Here is a 24,411-nt window from a genome sequence, read left to right as displayed (position 1 = left end):
GCTAGTCATAGTTCTTTTGTTCCCATCGGTGCCATTGAGGCTTTTTTACCTTCCGACTGCTCTCCAAAGTGCAGATAACTTGATGCTTAAAACTATGATTCATAGAAAGTACTGTAACTAAATATGCATGACTGTGAATACCTTACAATACAGCCAATATTTGTTTTTTGGTTTCCCACCCGGTGTCGGATACCTGCATTATGGCCCTACTAAATCTTGATTCGCGCATATTATGGAATTGGCCCTACTAAATCTTGATTCGCGCATATTATGGAATAGCGACCGGATCAAAGCATCGCAAGCAAGGTCATTCCAGTAACTCTAATGGTAATTGGGAAAGCCTTGTTATCCCATTGGTTCTGAACTATTGACAGTATCAGATATTCTGGATTTTGAACACAGACGTTCAATCTTACAACGTTAAAAAGTTAACCCTTTCTATTAAGCTGGGAACAACCACCACTAATCAAAGGATAACAATGAGAGAACATGTACAATCTTAAAAAGAGGTATTCAAAAGATCTTCTACATTGCAATATCTGAAAGCGTGTTGCCTTACGACCAATAAAACTTCAGAAGTAAGACATGGCAAATATACAACGTATAGCACGATAGCGCCATAATACACCACCGTCAAATGCCTACTTATATGACCCTTTATTCAGCAAATAGATAGTATTCAAGTCAAACTGTAGTTTCACCTTTTTAAACTTCTTGATACAATACATGGAACATAATTAGATTAGTTGGGCTGATCCCTACCATCCTCTCTGAGAAGCGCCTGAAGAATGTCCATTCAGCCTATCAAGCACAGCATTGAAATCAACCGTTTGACCACTCTCCTCAAGCCTCTGAATCACATTAACCACGTGATCACCCCTGTACCCCATGCTTACCATTTTCTCAATTAATTCATTGTAGGGATGAGTACGCACCAACTGTGGTGGACGAACCATAATATTGGGGCTGGGGGTGGACTGCGGGTTCTGGGGAGCGAAGCTGGAGGGAGGATAACCACTTTGTGGGAAATTAGGTGGTTGTGATGGATGTCCCCTTGTGCCTTCACTGTCGTACATCAAATATGCATTTCCTGCAGAAAGGGATGGATGAGGCCCACTAGCTGCATAGCTATCCCCTGGAGCACCAAACGAAGGCTTGAGATGCTGGGACAGGGGCTGTGACTGAAGCGGCCTGCCAGACCTATCATACCCATAGGGCATCGCCTCTGGACGGCTCGCAGCTGGTTGAGGGATTGCAGAAAATGACACTTGCATTGGCATGCTATTGTGGACCGCCTCAGGAGAAGGATTTGGCTGACTGGGTTGATAAGAGGGATAAACAGCAGGAGATGAGGGTCTAGCTTGCTGGTGCACGGTTGGAAGCTGCTGCGGTTGAACCTGCTGGGGTACCTGTTGCGCCCATTGCTGCTGATATTGCGGCATTGACTGCATCTGTGGAGTCTGATTCCCCTGAGGTGCTGCTGGCAGTGGTGGTACCCTAGACATATCTTGCATTTGAGAAGTTCGATACTGGGAGTCAGAGGGCAGATATTGACCTTGGGACAAGTAAGTTGGAGCTGGTGGATTTGACATCTGTGGTGGGGGTAAATAGTAGCCTTGCGACTGCGTCATACTTTGAGATGGAATTGGTGGGGGAGGTGGCTGTTGTGGTTGCTCCACGGGTTGGCTAGTAATAGAACCCTGGGGTGCTACTTGATGGGGTAGAGCAAGTGCGAGTTGCTGCCCGTGCATGTCAGGTGAGTTCTCACTTTTTTGGGAATCAGACACAGGTTGAGCATTTCTGTCTTCATTCTGCTGAGAATTGCTGGGTGTAGCTGGTTCTTTCTGCGCAAGCTGAAGCTTAGCCAGCTCCTTCTGAGTTTCAGCGAGTTCTTGCTTATCTCTCAGAATTTGTACAGACCTGTGGACCTGCAGGAAGAACAGTAAAGAATTCAGTCACTCAATACCTCTAAATTAGGACAAAATGTGAAGGAAAAACTCAGGTGAGCAACTAAAAATTGCAATGGATAAGATGAGTTCAGCCCTACTGCCTAGGAGCATTAGAAAGCTATAAGAACATCGATGAGTCAGACACAAAACAAACAGAAAAATGCATGTTTTTGCATAGAAAGAGGGACGCAAACCATCCAAGTGAATCCTTGTGATTGGCATCTCTGCAATAATGTGGTACTAATCTAATCACACATGGCCTGCCACTCAAAATAGAATTTAACATGATCAAGATATGAGTAACGTTTCACAACTGTTAAAGTGTACCTAGTTTAGGAAATTCTCTAGGATCAGGTTACATGTTAGAGCAGAAAACTTCTCAACTCTTATTACAACACAAAAATTTCTCCACTACAACAGAATAAGTTTGAAGAAAATTTTAGCAGACATGAAACAATTCACTGCTAGTACTTAACAAAAAAGATACCAAAACTTGAGACTGAGGCATTGCTAAGCTTCCAAGAAAATAACTGTTATACATATAAACTAAACCCTTACAAAAAACAGTTCTAGTTTATGTTAAATTTTTTAATCAGAATCTTAGATTACCCAACCACTTGTATATTTGTATTAGTTTTTTCTAATAGTTTAGTTTATATGTATAATCTGTTTAGTTTTTCTTTAGGGTTTAGTTTAGTTTAGGAAACCTATTAGGATTACCCTGGTTTTCTAGGGCTCAGGATGGTGAGAGTATAAAAAGTAATGACATTTTTAAGGGAAAAAAGCAAGAAACTTAGAAAAAATAGGATTATCTTATTATACACCATGTCAAATATAACATGTAAGCAATAGAAACCATATTTTAAAAAAGTCAAACATTAATTTAGCACATACTACATAGGACTTGGGAGAAGTTAACATTCAATTTCTGCAAGGAGGTACGTCTAAAAGTACAGCATTTAGTTGAAGAAATCACATTCAGATAGAACTCGATATGCATGCATGAAAATCAGTGAATTAACCTCTTGAACATGCTTCTCAAGCGCCTTCAATTTTGAATCTGCCTCCCCATGATCCCGAACTAAATCAGCACGCATTTCACCAATGGACTTGTCAAGATTGTAACAGTATAATTCCAATTGTGACAAGCGTGAACTGATTCCTTCTAGAAATCGCATGAGATTGTCTGCATATTTTTTCATGGTCTTTTCAACAGTACATATCATGTCTTGATTGAAGGAAGATTCTTCTGGTGGACTATACGTCGAAGTGGGAAACATTGATGATCTTGTCATTCTGCTTTTGTGGAACTCCTGCTTAATATAAGAGCATAAATGAGTTAAGAATCCAAACAGCTGCTGGTAGGTGAGATGAATGTAATGTAATTTTTATTTTTAATTTTTTTTTTGGATAAGTATCTTCCTAGAAAGATTTACAATAAGCACTACGATAAGATTCTTTCTTGAGAAGAACGTCAATTGCAAATCTTGTCTATAATTCCCATATAAAGTTGCTAGTCTTGATAATTATTTTCAGTGAGCTAGGTCGAAACCATGACGCTACAGCATTTTCCCAAAAGGTTCACACCAAATCTAGAATCCAGATGCAACCAGAGCTATTGAAAATATTCCGTTTGTGCTACATGGAGATTGACTTTAAGACAGTATTTTCTCCCTGTTCTATTCCTGGTCAAACATTTTGACTAACCTATTGTTGTAGTCTTATGTCGTTTATTTATTCATTTACAGAACGAGGATAAACATTAAAATGGAAGGAGCTTAATAATGAAAAAAAAGACGGTATAGGAAAGGTTAAGGAGCTCAGTCATCATTACTTTTAGGCTACAGCTATGAAACATCACCCTAGTAGCTTGAAAATGAGCGAGTCTTTACTAATATCTTATGGTCAGTTCAACTGCTAATACTAAAAAGTCATGGAAACTATATTCTTTAGTTTTTAACCCCCACCCCCACCACCACCACTTTAGCCATAATCCAACTGTTCGGTGCATTTTCACTCGCTTACAAACTTTGAGTGATTTCATTCTTGGGATGTTGGAAAAATTTCAGGGACTGCAAATTCTCAAACCTTTGCCTTAACAAGTATTTCTTCTCATATTTCAAGTTCCAATCCTCCTCCAGCTTTCACGCAGAGAGGTTTTTTCTGCTGATTTTCCTCTCTGTATACAGTCGTCCAGTCCGTGCTTCAAACAGAGCCCGTTCTCAAGATTTTAAGATACGAGCAAGAGGGCAAAATACCAATAAAATAATTTATCTTCTATCAATCAACTATGCCTCTATTCCAAACTAGTTGGGGTTGATTATATGAATCCTCTGCATCAATTCCGCCCTTGATGCAGTGCAACGCAGTATTGCAGTTCAGAAAAGTTTGCTCGAGGAAATGTAAATTAAAATCTTTCTGACAACTATGCCTCAATCCTAAAGGTAATTGGACTAAACCTACATGAATCCTCTATGTACAGTGCAATCTATTGGGCCATTTTATTCCAATACAAAGTGTGTGTATACTTCATCGCGAGTGCGTATAAATAACGAGAAAAAAAGAGTTTTAAGTACTACGCAGTGAAGTTGTCAAAATTATTTATACAATCAAGTCACTAAGAAGGTAATTGTAAACTCTATCTAATACTCCATTTATTGATAACCTAGAGCAAATGGTAAGTAACTTACTATAACATGTCAAAATTACCTGATAGTGTAAAAAAATCATTATACTGTCAGGGTTCGTTAATTGATTGAATTTTTGAATTTGGGATTAGCAAATCCCAGGATTAATTTAACCTACAATTGTGGTATTGTTCTATCCCACATTGAGGGATAATAATGACGCGATCGAGCAATTCTGGGATAAAACACTACAACGACAAGATACCATTTTCCAAGGCTCTTACCCCAAAATCCTTTAAAAAATCGAAGGTTAAAATTAAAAATAAAAGTTTTTCCCAACTTATCTAGTATACAACAAAGACATGATTTATATTATACCTCGTATTCTCATTTTTAATCCAATGAACCAAATATCTACCAATTAAAATATATTCAATAAGTAATGATTGCCAGTATTTTATCCCATATTATAAGCCCACCGATATACTCCCCGGATAACTTGTTCTCCAACCAGACGACGCCTCAATATAGTCTCCAAAAGTGCAAAAATCAATTTTCAGCAAAACCCATATTAACACTCAGACGAGACCTTTACCGCACAATAAATTAATCCAACTGGGGAAAAAAAAAACATAGTAGTACCTTAGCAGAATTGTTAGCAGCGGAAGGATCAGAGTGGGAGCCATTAGAGGGGTCGTGATGGGGAAAATCTTCATAGGAACAGAGAATATCATCGGACCCAAAATCAAAACCCTTTGAGCCCGATGAATTACTTGGTCTACCTGATGATCCAGATGCCATATTTCACGGATCGAAAACAAGCTAGGGTTTTTCAGTTCAGTGATCAAACAACGAAAAAGGGGAAACAACAACAACTAGGCTTTGTACATATAAAGGGAGTGGTGTATATAAATCTAGAGAGAGAATCTGGAGAAAGGATTATCCAAAAAATTGTATAGAAAAAGTAATCTTGGAGAGGTAGAGAGAGAAAGAGGGTTAAGTACATCGGGAATAGTGGTTGCTTAGCTCCACTGCAATTAGGAAGGTTCGATGTACACCTCTTTTCCCCTAATATAATTGCTACTTACTCCGTCCCTCTCAAATTATCTATATTATATTAAAAGCACGAAAACCCTTAGCGAAATGTCGTTCGCCTTTTTTACCCTTTAAAAATAGAGTTCACACTAAATAAAATAGTCATTTGACTATTTTCCTAATATTTTAAAATATTTATTTGGTTAATTTCCTAATATTTAGGAGTAGTCAATAAATTATTTTCCTAATATTATATTTGAATTTCCTCTAGGAGGTCAACAACGGCATTCTAAGAATAGTCAAAAATAATATGCATACTATTTTTTCGGTCATAATTTTATCATTCTAGGAAAGCTTAAATCTTAGAGAATTCATTTAATTTTTCAATTCCTTCATTACGAAGGTTTAGTTCTTTTCAATTTCTTCATTAACAAAGTCTCGTTTGATTTTCAATCCCCTCAATTGGAAAGTTTCATTCTTTTTCAAACCTTTAAAAATATATTATATATTAGACAAAATAGTAATTTAATTTCCTAATTTTAAGGACTTTAAAATTATCTAAGATTTTTATTATTAAGTTTTTTCTTATTTAAAATATGTATCTTTTTGTATAGAAATATTAAATGCACTAAATCTCCTTTTATAAAAAAAAAATACTTATATTTAGGAGTTTGAGATCATTAATGAATCTCACTTTTATTCTCAAACAATGTTCAACGTTAAAGTCTTTATGGATGGAAACAAGTTTAAAGCCTACGAACACCCAATTATGTCTTCTAAAAATCCTACCAAATCTGGTGACACCGAAGGAAAACTTTTTCTTTTTCCATTGATTCCACCAAATGACTTAATGTAATTTTTCATATAGTAAGTTATTTGTATTAATTTATAAATCTTTGAGAAATTATGACAAATGCATATGGAGTAATAAATATCCATAATTTAAGATTTAATATTAGGTCATACAAATAATAACATTTTTCAAAAGATATAGTTAAAGGACATTCTTTTCAAGTTCATGCAAAATCGATAAATCAAAATCCTTATATAAAATTGAACGATCTTTTAACCTTAAAAATAAATACGCATTCTTTAACATTTATGTATAAAAAAATAAGAACATATTATACTATTTAAATCAATATCAAATTCTAGAAATACTTAATTAATAATAGGATACTTGACAATTGCACGTCAAGTTCAAATGATACATCTAAATTTAGAGCAGACAAAGATATTATTATTACATCCCTATCATTTAATTTATGTATATCAAGTATACTCATTATCATTATTTAACTTTTCCCTTATATTTCAAAGTTTTTAATTAATTAAATTTTATGCATTAAATCCTTCACTATTTGAATTGTATTTAAATTTTTAATATTGTACATATTATACGAATTCTTATTTTATTTAAATTATGTAAATTTTTATTTTATAACTCAAACATAATTTTAATAGAATATTTATATAATTATTTTAAATATATTTACACATCGAGATGGAGTACACGCGCAAAGCGCGTACCCTAAGACTAGTCCGTATCAATTGTCTCAAATTATTTATCAATTTAAAAGTTTAATATTAAATCAATTATTTTTCTATTTTACTCTTAATATTAATTATTCTTAAAAACTACAAATACCTTAATTTTGAATAAATATTAAATGAAGAGACATTATATCTTAAGATATAAAAAAGGGTAATAGTCAAAAGTCTTTCCTATTTAATATTTTCTTAAGGGACATGTAAAAGAGAAACACGACAGATAATTTGAGATGGAAGGAGTAGCTTGTAGATTCGTTTGGTTATTAGATAAGGATATTAATCCTAGAATAAAATATAAAATTATATTTATAATATATTTGATTATGGGTGTAAGTATTAACTAGTAGTAGAATAAATTTTATACCAAAAAGATAAGATTAGTTATTCCATATAGAAAGTGAGATAGCTAATCCTATAAAATATCATTGTCTATCTCACCTGATAACCAAACAATCCCTTAGCATATCGAACACATTCGTCACTAATTTGGTCCAAATATGAGCAAGTTCATTAATAGTGAACCGCTAATAGATTCTAACTTGAAACCTCTAGTTAACGATAGAAGAATAATGTAAAGTATATAAACTGCATGCTAAGTAAGTGGTTTTAAATTTTTATTCTCGCTTGTCCCTCGAATAGAATTTCAAGTTTAACAAGTATTGTTTCTCACTTGTTCCATGAGCAACATTTTAAATTTTTAACCTTAAAGTTCTGCCCATAGGTCAGGCGGAAGCAAACGTTTAAGATCATCCAAAAAAAATATCATATTTCTGCAATTTTTTGGTCGCACACCTATATTGGCCGTCTTATGGTTTAGGAGTCAAATATTTTTGTTCCCAAACTTGGATATTTAGTCGATTATTTTATAAATATTGTAAAATTAATACAAGTAAGGGGATCAAATCATACCTTACTAATCTTATTTTCTAAACATATACGTTTCATATAATTTCCGAATATATGTATTTTACTTTAATACTTAACACTTTATGTACTTTGTGACAAAAAAAAAATACGTTCAATTTTGTATGACACTCTTTCTATTTTACAAAGTGTCAAAACATTTGAAATATTTCATTAATATTATCATCTCTACAATTTTCATATATTTAAAAATTCAAGTTGATTTAACTATTCAAATGCCGAACGCGATATTTTATGTTTTAAACAATTTTTTAGTCATCATTTGTGTTTTTAGCTATTACTAATATAATGTACATAAGTTGAAGTAATATTAGTTCAACACTTAATACTTAAAAAACTGTTATTTCCTTATCATCCTCTCATCAGTCGTGTCATTTATTCTTTAAACGTGAAAATAATGGGGTTTTGAATGCAATAAAGAGAATGGGTTGGTGGCTAATACGTCACCTTCAGTTTTTTGTTTCTCTTTTTATTTTTCTTTGCCTCCTCCTCCTAATTGCAACACGTTGAATTTATGCAAAAAATTTAAATCATTTTATTGATATTGTTCTAATTTAAAGATCACATAAGATTCGAGTAATTGCATCCATGCATAAAGGTCGTCAACTAGGAAAATTGGCACAGCCAATCAAACTGAGATTTTGAATAAAACTGAGGTAAATTTTCTATTTAGCTATTTCTAGGAGTCTCCTTTAAGATTTTATCCTATGAATTATCATGCTATCTCCTTTTAAAATCTTAGTATCTGAAATAAAACAAGCTATTGAACAACTCATAAAGTTGCTTCCGCAAATAAATTAAAAAAAATACATGAGGAGCTCCGTATACATGGTTCAATAAGTTTGATCTTTGTAGAATAAAAAGATGAAAACATTATTTCTTTATTTATTTTCAATCAATTTTCTTTCTTCTATTTCAACAATTACGTTTATTTTAATGATCAAACCTGATATGATAACGCATAATGTAGCATATTATTGGGGCATTTGCATCTATACCCGTTTTTTGGTTCACGTTTTAACTTGTGCCCGCTTTGCAAAAAAATTGCAAGCGTACCCACTTTTTCACGTAACTTCAGCATACGGGGCTGAAGCAGTGGCGGATCCAGAATTTTCATCAAGAGGTGTCATAATATAAATAATTAGATATATCGAAAAGTGAAGGGAAGTCAACGTATAGTAAATATACATAAAATAAAAAAAGTTATCCAGCAAAATAGTGTAATTTTCCGGCGAAGCGGCACCCCTTGCTTCAATGTGGCTCCGCCACTGGGCTGAAGTAGCAAAGACAATCACGCAAAACTTCAGCATTCTAGTATACATGACTGAAGTAGCAAGTGTGCCGAAGTTTTTGTTTGTAATTGCTGAACTTAAGCATAGTAGCTGAAGTTTTGTTCTCTATTTGCTGAAATTTTTGTTTTTGTAACTAGCGAACTTCAACTCTAGAGCTGAAGTATTTGTTTTTGTAATTGGCGAGTTTTTGTTTTGTAACTGGCGAACTTCACCTCTAGAGCTGAAGTTTTTCTGATTTGCTCTTGTCTCACACATGAAAATATGTAAGCATCTATATTCATCTCTAATTATTTGTTTCACAGTTCCATCTTACAAACTTTGATATTACTTTATGTACTTCCTATCATTGTTTCAAAAGTCAGTCATAAAGTAATTAAGCAAAGAAGTAAAATAAAATAAGATAAAAAAGGATGGAGCATATTACGTGCAATCATCAACTCTTGGATAACATTAGGTGTGTCCTGAAATAGGGGAGGCAGACTCTTATATTCGGTCAATAGAACTTGCCACATCGAAAGAGGATAACTCGATGTTAAGAATAAAGAGAACAATTAACGAAGAAAGAAGAAGAAGAAAACGAAGGAGGAGAAAGGGGGCTGAAGTTGTTTAAAAAATGGGCACAAATTAAAATTTTTTTTAAAAAATGGATATAGGTTAAATGGAGGCGACCAAATAGGGCGCCCCGTGCGATATTATTTTAAAAAGCTTTTGGTATTGGGCCTTCTGTAAAATTTGTGATAATGAAAGTGAAAACGGGGCGATATTATTTTAAAAAGCTCTTGGTATTGGGCCTTCTGTAAAATTTGTGATAATGAAAGTGAAAAAGCAACTACTCAGGTCCAATTAAAAATAAAAGTAATGTCGAGAGTGGGATTTGAACCCACGCCCTTTCGGACCAGAACCTTAATCTGGCGCCTTAGACCAACTCGGCCATCTCGACAGTTTGCTTCTATTTCGTTTTCGAAATCATAATAATATTATCTTGAAGAATTTTGGAATTTCAAATGAGATTTCTTTTTGCAATTTAAGCTCTTTCCATTTTGCATGGTGACTTGTAAGAGTATAATACGGTATGAAATTGTCAACTTGAAATATGGATTTTAAGAAAGAAACTATACAGGTAATTGATTTTTATTTTATTAGTTACATTATGAATTAATGACAAACAACAAAAAATTAAAACAGCATGTCACAGCTAATGAACCTTCACTAATACTTTCCCCCCCCAAAGGATGTAAAGGAACCAAGAAGTGCAGTCTTAATAATTAGTAGCACTATTAGAAATTCGCTAAATACTGACTAGAAAAACCGATCAACTTTGATCGGTTATGACCAATTACCGAGCAAAACACGATCAAATACGCTTGGGCGGTATTTTGATGGTCCTTTTAATATACCGGCCAACGTTAGTCAGAAATTACCGACCAACATTGGTCGGTATATTAAAATGACCATCTGAAGAATTTAAATGATTTACCGACCAACTTTGGTCGGAAATATATTTTATTAATTTAATTTTACCGACCAAAGTTGGTCGGTGTATTTAATTTATGTTATTTTATTAATTATTAAAATTTAAAAAACGATCAAAGTTGGTCGTTAACTGAATATATATATATTTTAAAATAATTAAAATTTAACATTATCGACCAACGTTGGTCGGTAACCTCAACAGTGCAGGTAACATACCGGCCAAAGTTGGTCGGTAATGTTGAATTCTGGGAATTCATTGTTCATTAACCGACCAACTTTGTTCAGTGATAGTCAATTAATTTTTTAATAAATATTGATCAACTTTGGTCGGTAATTTGCAGTTCTTTTTTTATTATTAAAAACCGACCAACTTTGGTCGGTTTTTTTGGGTTTAATTTTGGCATAAAATGCCTGTTTTGGTGGATACACCACCTGCCAGCATACCAATACAACAACAACACAATAACACAACAACAACCAAACATTCAATAAATACTTTAAAACTAAAAAATTATGGTTTAATTGAACATAACAATCCAAAACCAAGTTAAAACTAACTACAACAAGTTCAAACCTGGTTCTATTTGTCTAGTTCAAAGTATATAAAAGTCAAGGGGTGTTTTGTAGAACATCATTATCACCATCTAATGAACTTTCATCTACAAGACGGTATAGATAAGGGTCTTGTAGAGGACGGGAAGAACGATCACGGGGAGGACGGGAGGAACGATCACGTGGAGGTCGAACCTCTAGCGATGACTCATAAGACCGGGGCAACAGAAAAGCTCCAGTAGATAGGAGAGTTCTGATCTGAGCTTGCATGCCAAGGAATTGAGCATCTCTAACCCTTTCTCTTTCCTTGGCTGCTTTTAGCTCGGATGTGAGCTTTGTTAAAGTCTCCCGAATAGCGGAGAGGCTCTCCCCATTAAGTTGCTTGCCTTGCGAGGAAGTCCCTATTCCTTGCATTCCACACTTATAGCGATGTAACTTTTTAGTAGGAAGCCTGTATACCTTCCCCCGTTTGGGACCGCCAACAGACTCTAACCATATTCTTTCAGCATCCTCGTCCGAAGATTGGGTTGGCTCGCCCGATTCACCAGCTGGATGGCTGCGAATGAATTCCTCCACGTTACTTTGGTAGCGACCCTATATTATTTTAAATTGAATCAGTATTTCAAAATTCTTATAAAAGTAAATTATAATACTTAAAGAAAATTGAAAGCTTACATATGCAGTCGAGGCCTGGTCCTCGACCCACTTTTCTTGTTCCGTCTCTTTCTTCTTCTTTACAATATGTGTCTCCTTGAATAGCTCATCATGGCTCATTGGACGCCCCAACTTCTTTTCCTGGAAACAAATTAATTTAGTTAATAAACAGAATAGATATACTTAGAAAAGTAAAATAATTTAAGCAATTACCAATCTTCTTTTTATTGTCCCTAGGCTGATCGCACCTCCAGTGTGCAAGGAGTCTCCCTTCTCGGATGCGCGAGCTTTCTTCCTTTTTCGCTCCTCTCTAAGAAGTTTGCGGTAAGCCATTGACTTTGCAAATCATCCCATAAATTCTGAAGTAACCAACCAGGCCTCTTGTTCTTCTTTCTAGCATCGGAGAAAGCATCCGCCAATCTCTTGCGAGCTTTATGATGAAAATTTGCAGCCACTTTTGCGCTATAACGGTCTTCCCATACACACTTGCTCTGTATTTCAAAAGTTAAATATTATATGGAAACATCATAAATATAAATTATTAAACTGCTTAAAAGAATATTTATACTTTAAATTGATTGAAAATTTTCTCCTTTAGCGAGAATAGAACATCAGTCCAAGTCGCATAAGGGCCATCATAAAGCTTTATAATGGCATTGGTGATTATCCTCGTAGTCTTGTTACTCGGCTTGAACCTGCATTTTAACAATAAAAATACATTAATATCTTAGTAAAAACGTTACAAACAATAAATGCAAAAATAACAAATAACTCTTACCCATCACCCTCAGGGACTATGATGATCCAGGACATTGATCATAATGCATTTCCTCATCATCATCGTCTGAAACATGTGTATTAGAGGCATGTGTGGACGGTGTAGGGGAGTCAGAGGCTTGTGAAGATCCTAATTAGTATGTATAATTTATATATAACACGCTTCGTTGTACTACTTTAACTACATATATAGCATGTTATAGTATATGTTAGTGTATTCATTATTTGTATTACAAAAGTGTTAACAGATTACATTTATATTATTTAGATAATAAATATAAAAGTGATTCAAAATTTTGACCAATGTTGACCAAATAACCGACCAACTTTGGTCAGTTATTTTCCAAAAAATAAAATATACCGACCAAAGTTGGTCGGTAAATGCTTCCCCTGCATTAACCGACCAGCATTGGTCGGTAATTTTAAATATAAATTCTTTAAATTTTATAAAATATTTTAAATAATAATATAATTATTAAAATTTAAGAAATTGGATCCACATTACCTACCAAAATGTGAAAGTTTCTTTGACTAAGCAAGTCTGACCAGCTCAGTCAATTTGTTGACCAATTTACCGACTAACTTTGGTGGGTATTTTTTTTAAAAAAATATAAAATATTTTTTTTCCAGTTTCCGTCCAAGTTGAACGGTTTTTGGTCGGAAAATTTTAGTCGATTTTTTGCATATTTCTAGTAGTGTTGTATGTAATTAATTGCAATTACAAAGCTTATAAACAGTGTCAGATATAGCGTACATGCTATGGGTTAAGATTTTGTGTTGGTTTAATGAAACTTAATATTATTTTATACGAAACAATGAAAATTTTAACAAATACTAAGTTTCAAACTTATAGTATTATAAATACAATAAATTCAGTGCTAAAAATCTTAGACGAAAGATGCATATAGGAGAGTGTGAATGGAGTGAAGTAAGAGCAACATGTAAAGGAGAAGTGCTATGTGTTGGGATATATACTATTAATCATGAATTTTGGTTTGAATATAGTATTTATTATGGAATAATTATTTATTCAATTTTAATAAAATTTTAAATGGATCATATATTTGTTTGTGTCCTTTACATATATAGTATTAGATGATTTAGTGTATAGAGTTTAGCTTATACACGGAAGATTAAATCATCGGTTCTTATAATTATAAAGATCACATTCACAATCTAATGGTTGAATTGGATAAACCATCAGGAATGATTGTAGCATAAAATTAAATGTATTTTATCTTGATTATGGGAATGGTTTAATTTCGACTTCTTGTGCTAGTACATTTTGTATGTATTGAACGAACCAAGAAGAGATAAGTATTATATACTGACTTAAAAAAATAAATTCTCTAGCCATTAAATGTACTTATACTTTTAATCTTGATATATGTCACGATCCAAAATCCACTAAGGGTCATGATGGCGCCAGACACCACTGTCTGGCAAGCCAACCATAAATACTTAACTAAATTCTCGTTTAAATAATTGTGAAAACTATGATTTTTCTTCAATTTGGCTAGTAAAAGATAATCTTTACAAAATAAATAAAAGAATGTTTAGAAGTTAATATAGAATACCCAATAATCATCCCAGAATCAGGTGTCACAAGTGCATGAGCATTTACTAGGGAATGAAATAAAATACAGAAACTGTCCGAAATACAAGTGGACAGAAATAAAAATACAGTACAATACTCTGAAGGAGATTCTGCTGGTTGCGGTCGTCTTGATAAATGCAACTCACCAAGTCCCCGTGTCAACCATGCCGCTATGCTACTAAGCCACTAGCCACACATAAACTTGTGCAACAAAAATGCAGAGCAAGTGTAGCATGAGTACGAAAACAACGTATACCCACTGAGCATCCTGTCTAATCTCGAAGAAGTAGAGACTAGAGGTCGACTTCGACACTTACTAGTGGTCCAATAATAATATATTATTAATGCGAGTAATCATAAATTTATTAAGAACGACAGTAATTTCAAATAAGCCACGAACATGTAAAAGTTCCTTTTTATATTAAAAATCTTTGCATTCATAATCTATTAATTTTCAATTATCTCAAGTCGGGGAGAGCAAATATCAACATCAATATCAATAAATCTCAAGGCAAGTAATACAAGCATGCGCAAATCATACCGAGGACGTACGACCCGATCCAACAATATTTAAATTGTGCACTGCCAGAGGGTCGAATAGCGCGAACCATATATGCATCTATTTAATCTACCGAGGCGTTCGGCCCGTTCCGAAATTAAACACACATAGACAGTCAACCAAGGAGTCAACATGGAACAATTATCCAAAGAAAGCTAATTTTCTTTTAATAATTTAAGAAAATGAAGTTTAATCTTTTTAGAAATTCGTTTACTAATTCGACGTGATTTAAGAAATTCAAACTGTTAATACGATTACAAATATTTCAATTATAGCATGTTTTTGGGTCCTAGACTACCCGAACTCAAACATAATAGTAGGTACGCACAGACTCTCGTCACCTCGTGCGTACGTAGCTCCCACAAATAGGAGCACCTAACCAATTATTTCACCTATGGGGACAATTCCCTCTTACAAGATTAGAAAGGAGACTCACCTCACTCTGAAGTCCAGTAACCGACTTCCAAGCCAATTCCAACAACTCAAATTGATGCCCCAACACTCCAAAACTAGCCAAATAACGGGCAAACCAATGAAAATACACCCTAATACTCATAACAATTCAATTTATATAAAATTCCAACTCCGCTCGAAAAGTTGACAAAATCGCCCTCAAGCCCACATGCCCGGATTCCGAAATTTTGCGAAGATAAAGTTTACCCACAACCTCACGAACTCAAATATATAATTGACTCTCAATTTCATGTCCAAAATCGTGGTCAAAATTCAAGAATATAAATTTTCTAGGTTTTCTTCAAAATCCCAAAATTTCTACTAATTTACATCATTTTCCATGTTAAGATCTAGATATAATCCAAATAATTAACTTGCAATAGATGAGAATCACTTACCTTGATATGGAGGATGAAAATGGAGCTCCAAAATTGCTCCTAGGTCGGCTCACATAGAGGAAATGAGATGAAATGAGCCAAACCCATTTCTTTACACTTATACACTGCCCAGGCAACTCTTCTTCGCGTTTGCGAGACCCCACCGCGTTCGCGAAGAAGAAAATTCTCAAAAACCATTTCCCAAACTCTTCTCAGATAGCCTCTAGTATAATTACCATAACATTTTGTACAAAAATTTAAATGATAAATGGTTTAATGTTTTGAAAACTAGACACCAAGATCTACAACTTTCATGTTTTGGTAATCTCCCAATTCCTTATAAATTTTGAGATATAAGCTGCCAAAGTCAGCCTTGTGTAACACAAATTTCTTCTTCATCTTCCCGGACAGCCTGTAGTGTACCAGACATAACTTTTGATACACAAATTCAAATGCTAAATAGATTAATTTTCTGAAAACTAGACACAAAGAGCTACAAATTTTATTTTTGTATTATCTCCAAATTCCTTATAAATTGCGAGATATGAGCCTCCGAAGTCAGACTTGTGCAACAGAGATTTTCTTCTTCGCGAACACGAGGATATCTTCACGAACGCGAAGAACAGAGTCCCTGAAGCCAAATCCTTCTTCGCGAATGCGAGAGGATCCTCGCGAACGCGAAGAACAACACCAGACACCAGCAACATCTAGTGCAAAACAGCCTGAAATGACCCGAAAGCACTCCGAAACACACCCGAGGCCCCTAGAGCCCCGTCCAATCATACAAACCAGTCCCATAACATATCATGGACCTTCTCTAGGCCTCAAATCACATCAAACAATATCAAAATCATGAATCATACCCCAATTCAAGTTTAATGAACTTTAGAACTTCAAACTTCTACATTCGATGTCAAAACCTATCAAATCACATCCGATTGATCTCAAATTTTGCACGCAAGTCACATTCGACATTACGGACCTACTCCAACTTCCGGAGTTGGATTCTGACCCCGATATCAAAAAGTCCACTTCCGGTCAAACTCCTCAAAAACTTTTAAATTTATATCTTTAGCCAAATGACTCCAAAATGACCCACTAACCTCCGAATTCACTTCCAATCGCGCGCCCAATACCAGAATTACCATACGGAGCTATTCCATACTCGGAATCTCAAACAGACATTGATAACACTGAAATGCACTTCAACCCAAACTTATGAAATTCTTCCAAAAATGCTAACTTCCACGATAGGTGCCGAAATGTTCCCGGGTCTTCCAAAACCCGATCCGGACATACACCCAAGTCCGAAATCATCATACGAACCTGCTGGAACCTTCGAATCCCTATTCCGAGGTCGTTTACTCAAAAATCCAATCTTAGTCAATTCTTTCAACTTAAAACTTCTGAAATGAGAATTCTCTTTCCAAATCAACTCCGAACTTCCCGAAATTCAATTCCGACCATACGTACAAGTCATAATACCTGAAGTGAAGTTGCTCATGGCCTCAAACCGCTGAACGACGCGCTAGAGCTCAAAATGACTGATCGAGTCGTTACAATATAATTATTATTAGTTGTGTATATTATTATTGTTTTGATTTTTAAAAGGCAAGATTCTTTCGTGGGTCAATATGCCTAGTAACTTGGATAATAATGACATACATTGGCAAAGAAATAGTTAGTTGATGGAATCCATATCTCGGTCTTGAGATTGATGATACACCTTTACGAAAGCTTATACGTTTTCATATGTAAACCATGCAGATGGATTTTGTATCCGTCACATGAAATAAGTTAAGCGAAAGTTTAAAGAAAATAATCAATGAATTAAATTATCAGTAATTTAATTTATTCGATTAGTATCCGAATCTTAACGTGGGGAGTTAAATAAGGTTTAATGGAAGAATTTCGAAATTGAACTAAGGAGTGTAGTTACGAATTTTTAGTGGAATAATTCACAATTTATTATGGTAGTATTAGTAGGTGTTTGGACATAAGAATTGTAAAATTTCAAAAAATGGTGAAATTTTTTTTCAAGTGAAAATGGTATTTGAAATTTAGAGTTGTGTTTGGACATAAATTTAAATTTGGATTGTTTTTGAAGTTTTGTGAGTGAAAATTTTGAAAAATAACTTTTTGGAGTTTTTCGAATTTTTGAAAATTTCCAAAATGCATCTTCAAGTAAAAATTGAAAATTGTAAGAACAAACGATGATTTCGAAAAAAAAGAAAAAAATTTTTAGAAAAAAGGAATTTTTTTATGTCCAAACGGGATCGGATATTTCGAATTAAGTCCATAATAAGAAGCCTCGTTAATTAAATATTGCGGTCCCTGTTGTGACTGAATAATTAGGAATTAAATGGAATTATATTTCTTGGGGGAAAAGGAAGACCCAGCAGGATTAGGAAAATGTTTTAAACCCTAAAACCTGTGGCTATATAAAGAGGTCTTATTCCATAAGGAGGCAATGGTTTTACTACACGGTTTTCCTAGAAGACACTTGCTTACACGAGTTTTGCTAATTCCGGGCATTATTTGGGCCACACAGCAGAAAATCGTGGAACTGGAGGATGACCTCGTGAATGGTTTTTGCTCATGTTTGAAGATCTTTTCGCGATTACAGTCACGCTTCAAGAAATAAATATCGATTTTATGTTTGATTAAAATCTGTGATTATGCGTTATCTATATTACATGCAAGTGATTCTGGCTATTTGCTTCCGCTGTTCATACCTGTTTTCCATCACTACGAAGGCAGCAATAAGAGCTCCACCAACTTGGTTGCAAAAGTTGTGAAGTTGGGCACAAATTGGTAGCCGGCCTGCATGAGAGTTCCCTTTCTTTCCCACATGAGCAACCGCCAATGCTGCCGATACACTTGAAGTTAACACCATTGTCACAACCTAATTGTAGCATCACGGACAGGCCAAAAAAGAAAAAGGGTCATATAAAAGTTCTACATGTATAGAAGACGCAAATAATGTTTAAGAATAGTCGAAAAGTCGTGCATATACTTTCTGGTGGTGTATATCCATAACATTATACTTCCTCCGTCCCAATTTTTATGGCGGCGTTTGACTTGGCGTGGAGTTTAAGAAAGAAAAAAAAGATTTTTGAAACTTATGTTTAAGATAAGTCATATGAATTTGTGTGGCTATGAATTATCTTCATGTGATATACATGTCACAGATTCGAGCTGTAGAAGTAGTCACTAATGTTTGAATTAGGGTACATTGTATCTATACCACACTCTTTGGAGTGTATTCCTTCCCCCGACCCTGCGTGAATGCGGGATACCTTGTGCACCGAGTTGTTCTTTATAACTATAGACACTTTCAACGATATGCGAGATTCCTTAAATCATCTCATTAAGGGTAAAGTAGGAAGTTTAAAAAAATAAGAAAATATGTCATTTTTTTTGAGACACACTAAAAAGAAAAGTATGACACATAAATTGAATGGAGTACATTTTTTTTTAGCAAAAGTAGATTCATGAATTTAAAATTAATCAATTCAAAGTCAGATGCAATTTATTATAACTAAGAGTGCATATAATAACAAGATATCCTAGAACGTCCATGTTCTTAAGGCCAAGAAGTCCAATAGAAATGCAATCGAGTTAATTAGAAGCTCTTAATTACTTACCAAATCAGAGATTAGGATTAATCGTGACAGCGAAGTCTTCCGAGGTAGGAAAAGAACAACGATACTATAGACACTTCCACCAATGTTTGCGACGAAAAAATACCTAAGAAAAGGGAGAAAAACAAAATAGAGAATATATAAGTGTCTTTTCCACTATCTATGGCCATTTAAAATTATAGGTAATGATAAGTAACAACTCATAATAAGTGATACGGTCAGACTTCTTTATAACATCATCATTATATAACAACTATTCACTATAAAAGTCAAGTTTCTTTTGGAACCAATTTCCATGTTATGTTATAACATATGTTCTATATAAAATCACTTCATTATAACAACTAAAAAAATCTGAAACAAACGAAGCTGTTATAAAGAGGTTTGACAATATCAGTAACCTAGAAAATAACACTAATAATATGCTACAATAGATTAAAGTATGATATTATAAAAAATTCTTTACATTGTCAGTTATATAAATTAAATCGGTAAATTAATAACCAAGAATTTAAAGAATGCTTACTTGAAAGCTGGAGTGCGACTATAATTGGCTTCAAATGATACAGAAAATATGGTGATCTTCTCATGGCTTGTTGCCATTACTATGGCTGCTGAAACCATCGCACAGATAGCCAGAATTCTTAGAATAACACTGCAAATTTTCTTGGCCTTAGACAGGGAGGAATCCAGAGCTAAAATCATGTTTGAGTATTATCTAAAACGAAAATGAAAATGAATTGCTCAAAAAATTAACACAAAACTTTATGAGGAAAACAATTACTTACTTGTTTATCACGATCTGTGGTAGTCAGACCTGTTTTTAACAGCTTTTTCTAGGATTATTAACTAGTATTTACAAGGTATTATGTTGCTTTGAAGAAGTAAAAATGGTGGTTGAATGTTTGTTCCAAAAGGGGCTAATAGAAATATTTTATCAGTAAGCTGTTTGGCATAAATTCTTAACCAAAGTGCGTGCCTATAGTCCTCAAGTCTTTTATTACTCTCGTTTGTTTCAATTTATGCAGTGGTGTTTGACGGACCATAAAATTTAACAAAGAAAGAAAGAATTGTGAACCTTGTAGTTCTAAGCATACTATGTGATGTCATTAAGGTAAAGTGAGAAAGTTTAACATTACTAAATTCTTTTCGACTATAGAAATATGTCATTTTCTTTTGATAAAATTACAGAATAATGCACTTCATAAGCTGACCTTGTAGTATTTTAGCCAATTACAAGTTTGCAAATATGTAGTCAAATGTCAATAAGTTTAGATCCGATTTTTTTTTCGTTTTTTATTTTCCATATTTTCAAGCGTGAAATATTCGTGAGTTTCCATTCTCTTTTTTCCTCAAGTTTATACATATCTATCACAGCTATAAAAACGCAAAAACAGATGCGAGAAACCTAAAATCTCCTACTCCTTTAATACTAATCTTGTTAAATTTTAAATATGATTTTGTGATAAATTTGGAGTAGGTATTGTTTGAACTTATTAGAAATAGTGTAGGTTGTGGTCACGTCCAATTCTACTCTCAAATTGAAAGTAGTACGATCGACTGCAATAATAAACCTAACAAGGTTGGATTCGATAACACGAGGAGTATGGTGTGTGCTAGAATGTCAAAGAGTGCGTGAATTCAATGAACTTAAAGTAATCTTCAAATAAAAGATTAATTTTCTGCAATTACTTCTAAAATTATGACTATGAAATTTATTCAAACACTTAGAATGCGAAAAAAAATAGAAAGTAGTAATCAATGAGAGAAAACACTAGGGTTGCTCATCCTTCGTGTATGCTATGATATAAGTATGGATGTATTCGATTCCAATCAATTAAACATGTATTATGACAACAATATCAATAACACTAACTTAGTATTTTCCGACACTAAGAGGTTTTAAATCATAAATGCCTTTCCAAGCTATTTAGAGTGCTATGCAATACAATTATTCATGCCCAAATAACAATCTCCCTATTTCTAGTTTGGTTCTATTAATTGAGATGAGATTAATTCCTTAATCTACCCAATTCCTTATTAATTGCTTTATACCTAAACTCGGTTCCACTTTTCCAAGTTAGAATTGAGTGTGATAGCCGTTACTCTAGTGTTTGCAACCATCAAATTATACAAGAAAACATGGAATAATTAGATAATACAATATTTAATCAAAGACAGATCTATATTTATAACCCATATCATATGCCACTCCGGATTCACAACCCTAGCTAATGAGTTTAGCTAGACATGACAATAGAAGAAATAATCAAATTATCCTTTAATCCAAATACTGATAGAGAAAAAGAAGATTGAGAAACCGTGATGTCACTTGTTAACTCTTAAGAAAACTAACAGTTGCTCATACAATATTCCTCTATGTCAAAAAGTTCTCAAAAAGACCTAAAAAGTACTATTTATACTTTTCTAAAAAGCTGACAAAATTATCCTCGTTGGGTCTTGCATGGCCAAGTTGCGTGGCTCACGCAGGATGCATGGCCCAATACTCTATTTCTTCAGTTTTCTGTGCGTGACCAAGATGTGTGGCCCACGCAAGATACGTGGCCCATTCCAAAACTTAAACTTTCAGCATCCTAGTTCTTCAACTGCGTGGGTGACCTGCGTGGGTGACTTGTGTGACCCGCGCATGATAGACTTTTGCTTCTTTAGCTTTTTTCTTCAGTTTTGGCTTGAATTTGATGTTTTTTCTTTCATGTATTTGATGATTTTCAATCTCTTAATTCTCACCCAACTCCATGACCTGCAATTAGATCATTAAAAATATAATTAGTCCATTAATCACATAAACTGGGGCATAACCTTTATTAAAAGGCATAAGAGAAGTGGGGGGAAATACCAACTTATTAACTCCCCCAAACTTACTCTTTGCTTGCCCTCAAGCAAATCAAAACACAAGCTAGACTCATAAGAACAACAAGACAATCAAGCTAGCAACAAAATTCAGCACTCAGTCGCAACTCAATTCCATGCACAAAACTCACGACTTCGATTGGTACCAATAATTAATCCAAAGTATATGAATCATCACATCTTTATAAAAAGCTCAATTTTAATTCAAGTACTACCAATCAAAGCAACAATCAAAGTCATGACATCAAAGCCTCTAAATTTGCCTCTTCATCACAAAATAACTTTCTTTTGCTCATTCATCCCAATTGAAAAAAGAAACAAGTTCTCAACTCGAGTTTCCATATGAACTCACAATTAACAAAGAATCTCACACACATACTATGTCTTTCAAAACAAGAGTGGGATAACAAGTAGAAAGAATTAAGCATTCCATCTCACAAAGATGTTGAACTGCTCAAAAGTGATATCATATGCTTGCCCTTAGTCAGAGGCGGACCTATGTTGTAGGTTGAGGGGTCATGGGACCCCGTTAGCCTCAGCAAAAACCCTATATATACGTTATATATATTTGTACATATATATGAGACCCCTTAAATATTTACTTGTGCCCCCAAGCATAAAAAGGCTGACAAGAGAAGTAGTTGTAGGGACTTTAAATCCTTCCTTTGCTAGAAGATGTGGGTTTGAGACCCTCTTCGGCTTTTTCTCCTCCCTTTTGTTTTAGTTCTCGGCTTTTTCTCCTCCCTTTTTATTTTAGTTCTCAGCTTTTTCTCCTCCCTTTTATTTTAGTTCTTTGAATAAATACAACGTAATTTATACTTAATAGCAAATTGTTTTACTTTTTACTTTTATCTTCTTCCTTTTGAATTCAGTTATAGTTTAGTATTAATATATAATAGTCAACTTAATTAATCTTATTCTTTTTAAAATTCCTCCATTAAAATTAAAAGCCTCTATTTGCAAATTATCGCTCCACAAATAGAGAAATACAAATTCTTCTGTAACAACCTTCTTCAACAATCACTTTGACTCTGACTTGGCAATAACAACTAAGAGTTTGAGACTCTTCTTCAGTTTTTTGGCTATTAGCATACCCTTAATTTTGATTTCTTTAGTAAGTTCTTGATAATTTAAAGTTTGAACGCTCTTTTGATCACTGACCTCTTTTTTATTAAAAAACTAAAAATGTTGAAGTGTGAAACATGCTTAATCAAACATCCTCTCTTCACATAGTACCCATTTTGCGAAGAACTCTCTCTCTCTCTCTCTCTCTCTCTGTTTGGTGTTTTATTTTTCTTTAAAACTTCCTTTTGTTTATACTTAGATGATAAGTCATCATAATCATTATGTTTTCAAAGAGTTGCACGCCGAATTTTATCGTTGGTGATTAGCGTACAGTGGTGCCCCCGTCGTGCTCAAATCCTGGGTCCGCCTATGCCCTTAGTGTAAATCTCCACTAATGTAGTTGCACCTAATTCAAAATCATTTATGAGTTGTGGGAATATAATGTAGGCTTTTGGTTAGAGGTAGGATATCAATATAGATAAGAGGTGACTATGACCTTCCTAAGTACTACAATTTAGCACTTCAAAACACTTTCTAATCAAAATTCCATCCTTTTTCTCCTTTATCAACTTTAACACCATGTCAACCTTTTTTATTTCAGGAATACTTTTTTTTCTTTCTCTCTTCTTTTTTGGAGAAATATATACACTTTTGTCAATATGGTAAAGTTATCTCCTTCAATCATTTAGCTTCCACAACAAACTTTTCTCATCAACTTCCCCAAACTTAGGCCAAAAGTCTAAATTGTAGCTTCAAGTTCTCAAGAAGGCCAGAATATCAAAAGAGGTCAATATAAAAGGGAAAAGGTTTGTAATGTGGTTGCTTAATAAAAAACTAAAAGCTCAAAGGAGTTGACTAGGGTAAACCTGCAAAGGGTGGACAATTTAAGGTACAAGCGATCCAATGAAAGCCTACAATCACTTTTCAAACTAAGTGCAACCTAAGATTTCACCTTGATACACACTTAGGGCAATGCCTATACCACAAAAGAAGGAAAAGAACTCAACAAGA

General features: G+C 34.1%; 2 protein-coding genes and 1 non-coding gene across 3 annotated transcripts; all 3 read right to left on the bottom strand.

Annotated features, from left to right (window-relative positions):
• Positions 1-481: 481 nt before the first annotated feature.
• On the bottom strand, positions 482-5,662 carry LOC107826716 (uncharacterized). The gene is made up of 3 exons (XM_016653732.2): positions 5,219-5,662; positions 2,972-3,262; positions 482-1,928 (listed from the first exon to the last, which is right to left on the bottom strand). Exons 1-3 carry the CDS (start codon positions 5,375-5,377, stop codon positions 759-761), a joined length of 1,620 nt encoding a protein of 539 aa, XP_016509218.2. The 5' UTR covers positions 5,378-5,662; the 3' UTR covers positions 482-758.
• A 4,575-nt stretch (positions 5,663-10,237) lies between these two features.
• On the bottom strand, positions 10,238-10,318 carry TRNAL-AAG (transfer RNA leucine (anticodon AAG)). The gene has a single exon. It is a non-coding gene; the product is annotated as a tRNA-Leu (tRNA).
• An 8,076-nt stretch (positions 10,319-18,394) lies between these two features.
• LOC107826717 (CASP-like protein 1C2) lies at positions 18,395-20,175 on the bottom strand. Its single transcript, XM_016653733.2, has 3 exons — positions 19,991-20,175; positions 19,468-19,570; positions 18,395-18,725 (listed from the first exon to the last, which is right to left on the bottom strand). Exons 1-3 carry the CDS (start codon positions 20,167-20,169, stop codon positions 18,513-18,515), a joined length of 495 nt encoding a protein of 164 aa, XP_016509219.1. The 5' UTR covers positions 20,170-20,175; the 3' UTR covers positions 18,395-18,512.
• Positions 20,176-24,411: the final 4,236 nt, after the last annotated feature.

Source organism: Nicotiana tabacum, chromosome 1, assembly GCF_000715075.1.
Source record: "Nicotiana tabacum cultivar K326 chromosome 1, ASM71507v2, whole genome shotgun sequence".
Lineage (NCBI taxonomy): Eukaryota > Viridiplantae > Streptophyta > Magnoliopsida > Solanales > Solanaceae > Nicotiana > Nicotiana tabacum.
Note: the sequence above shows the minus strand (reverse complement) of the source record. Positions and strands in the feature narration are given on the sequence as shown.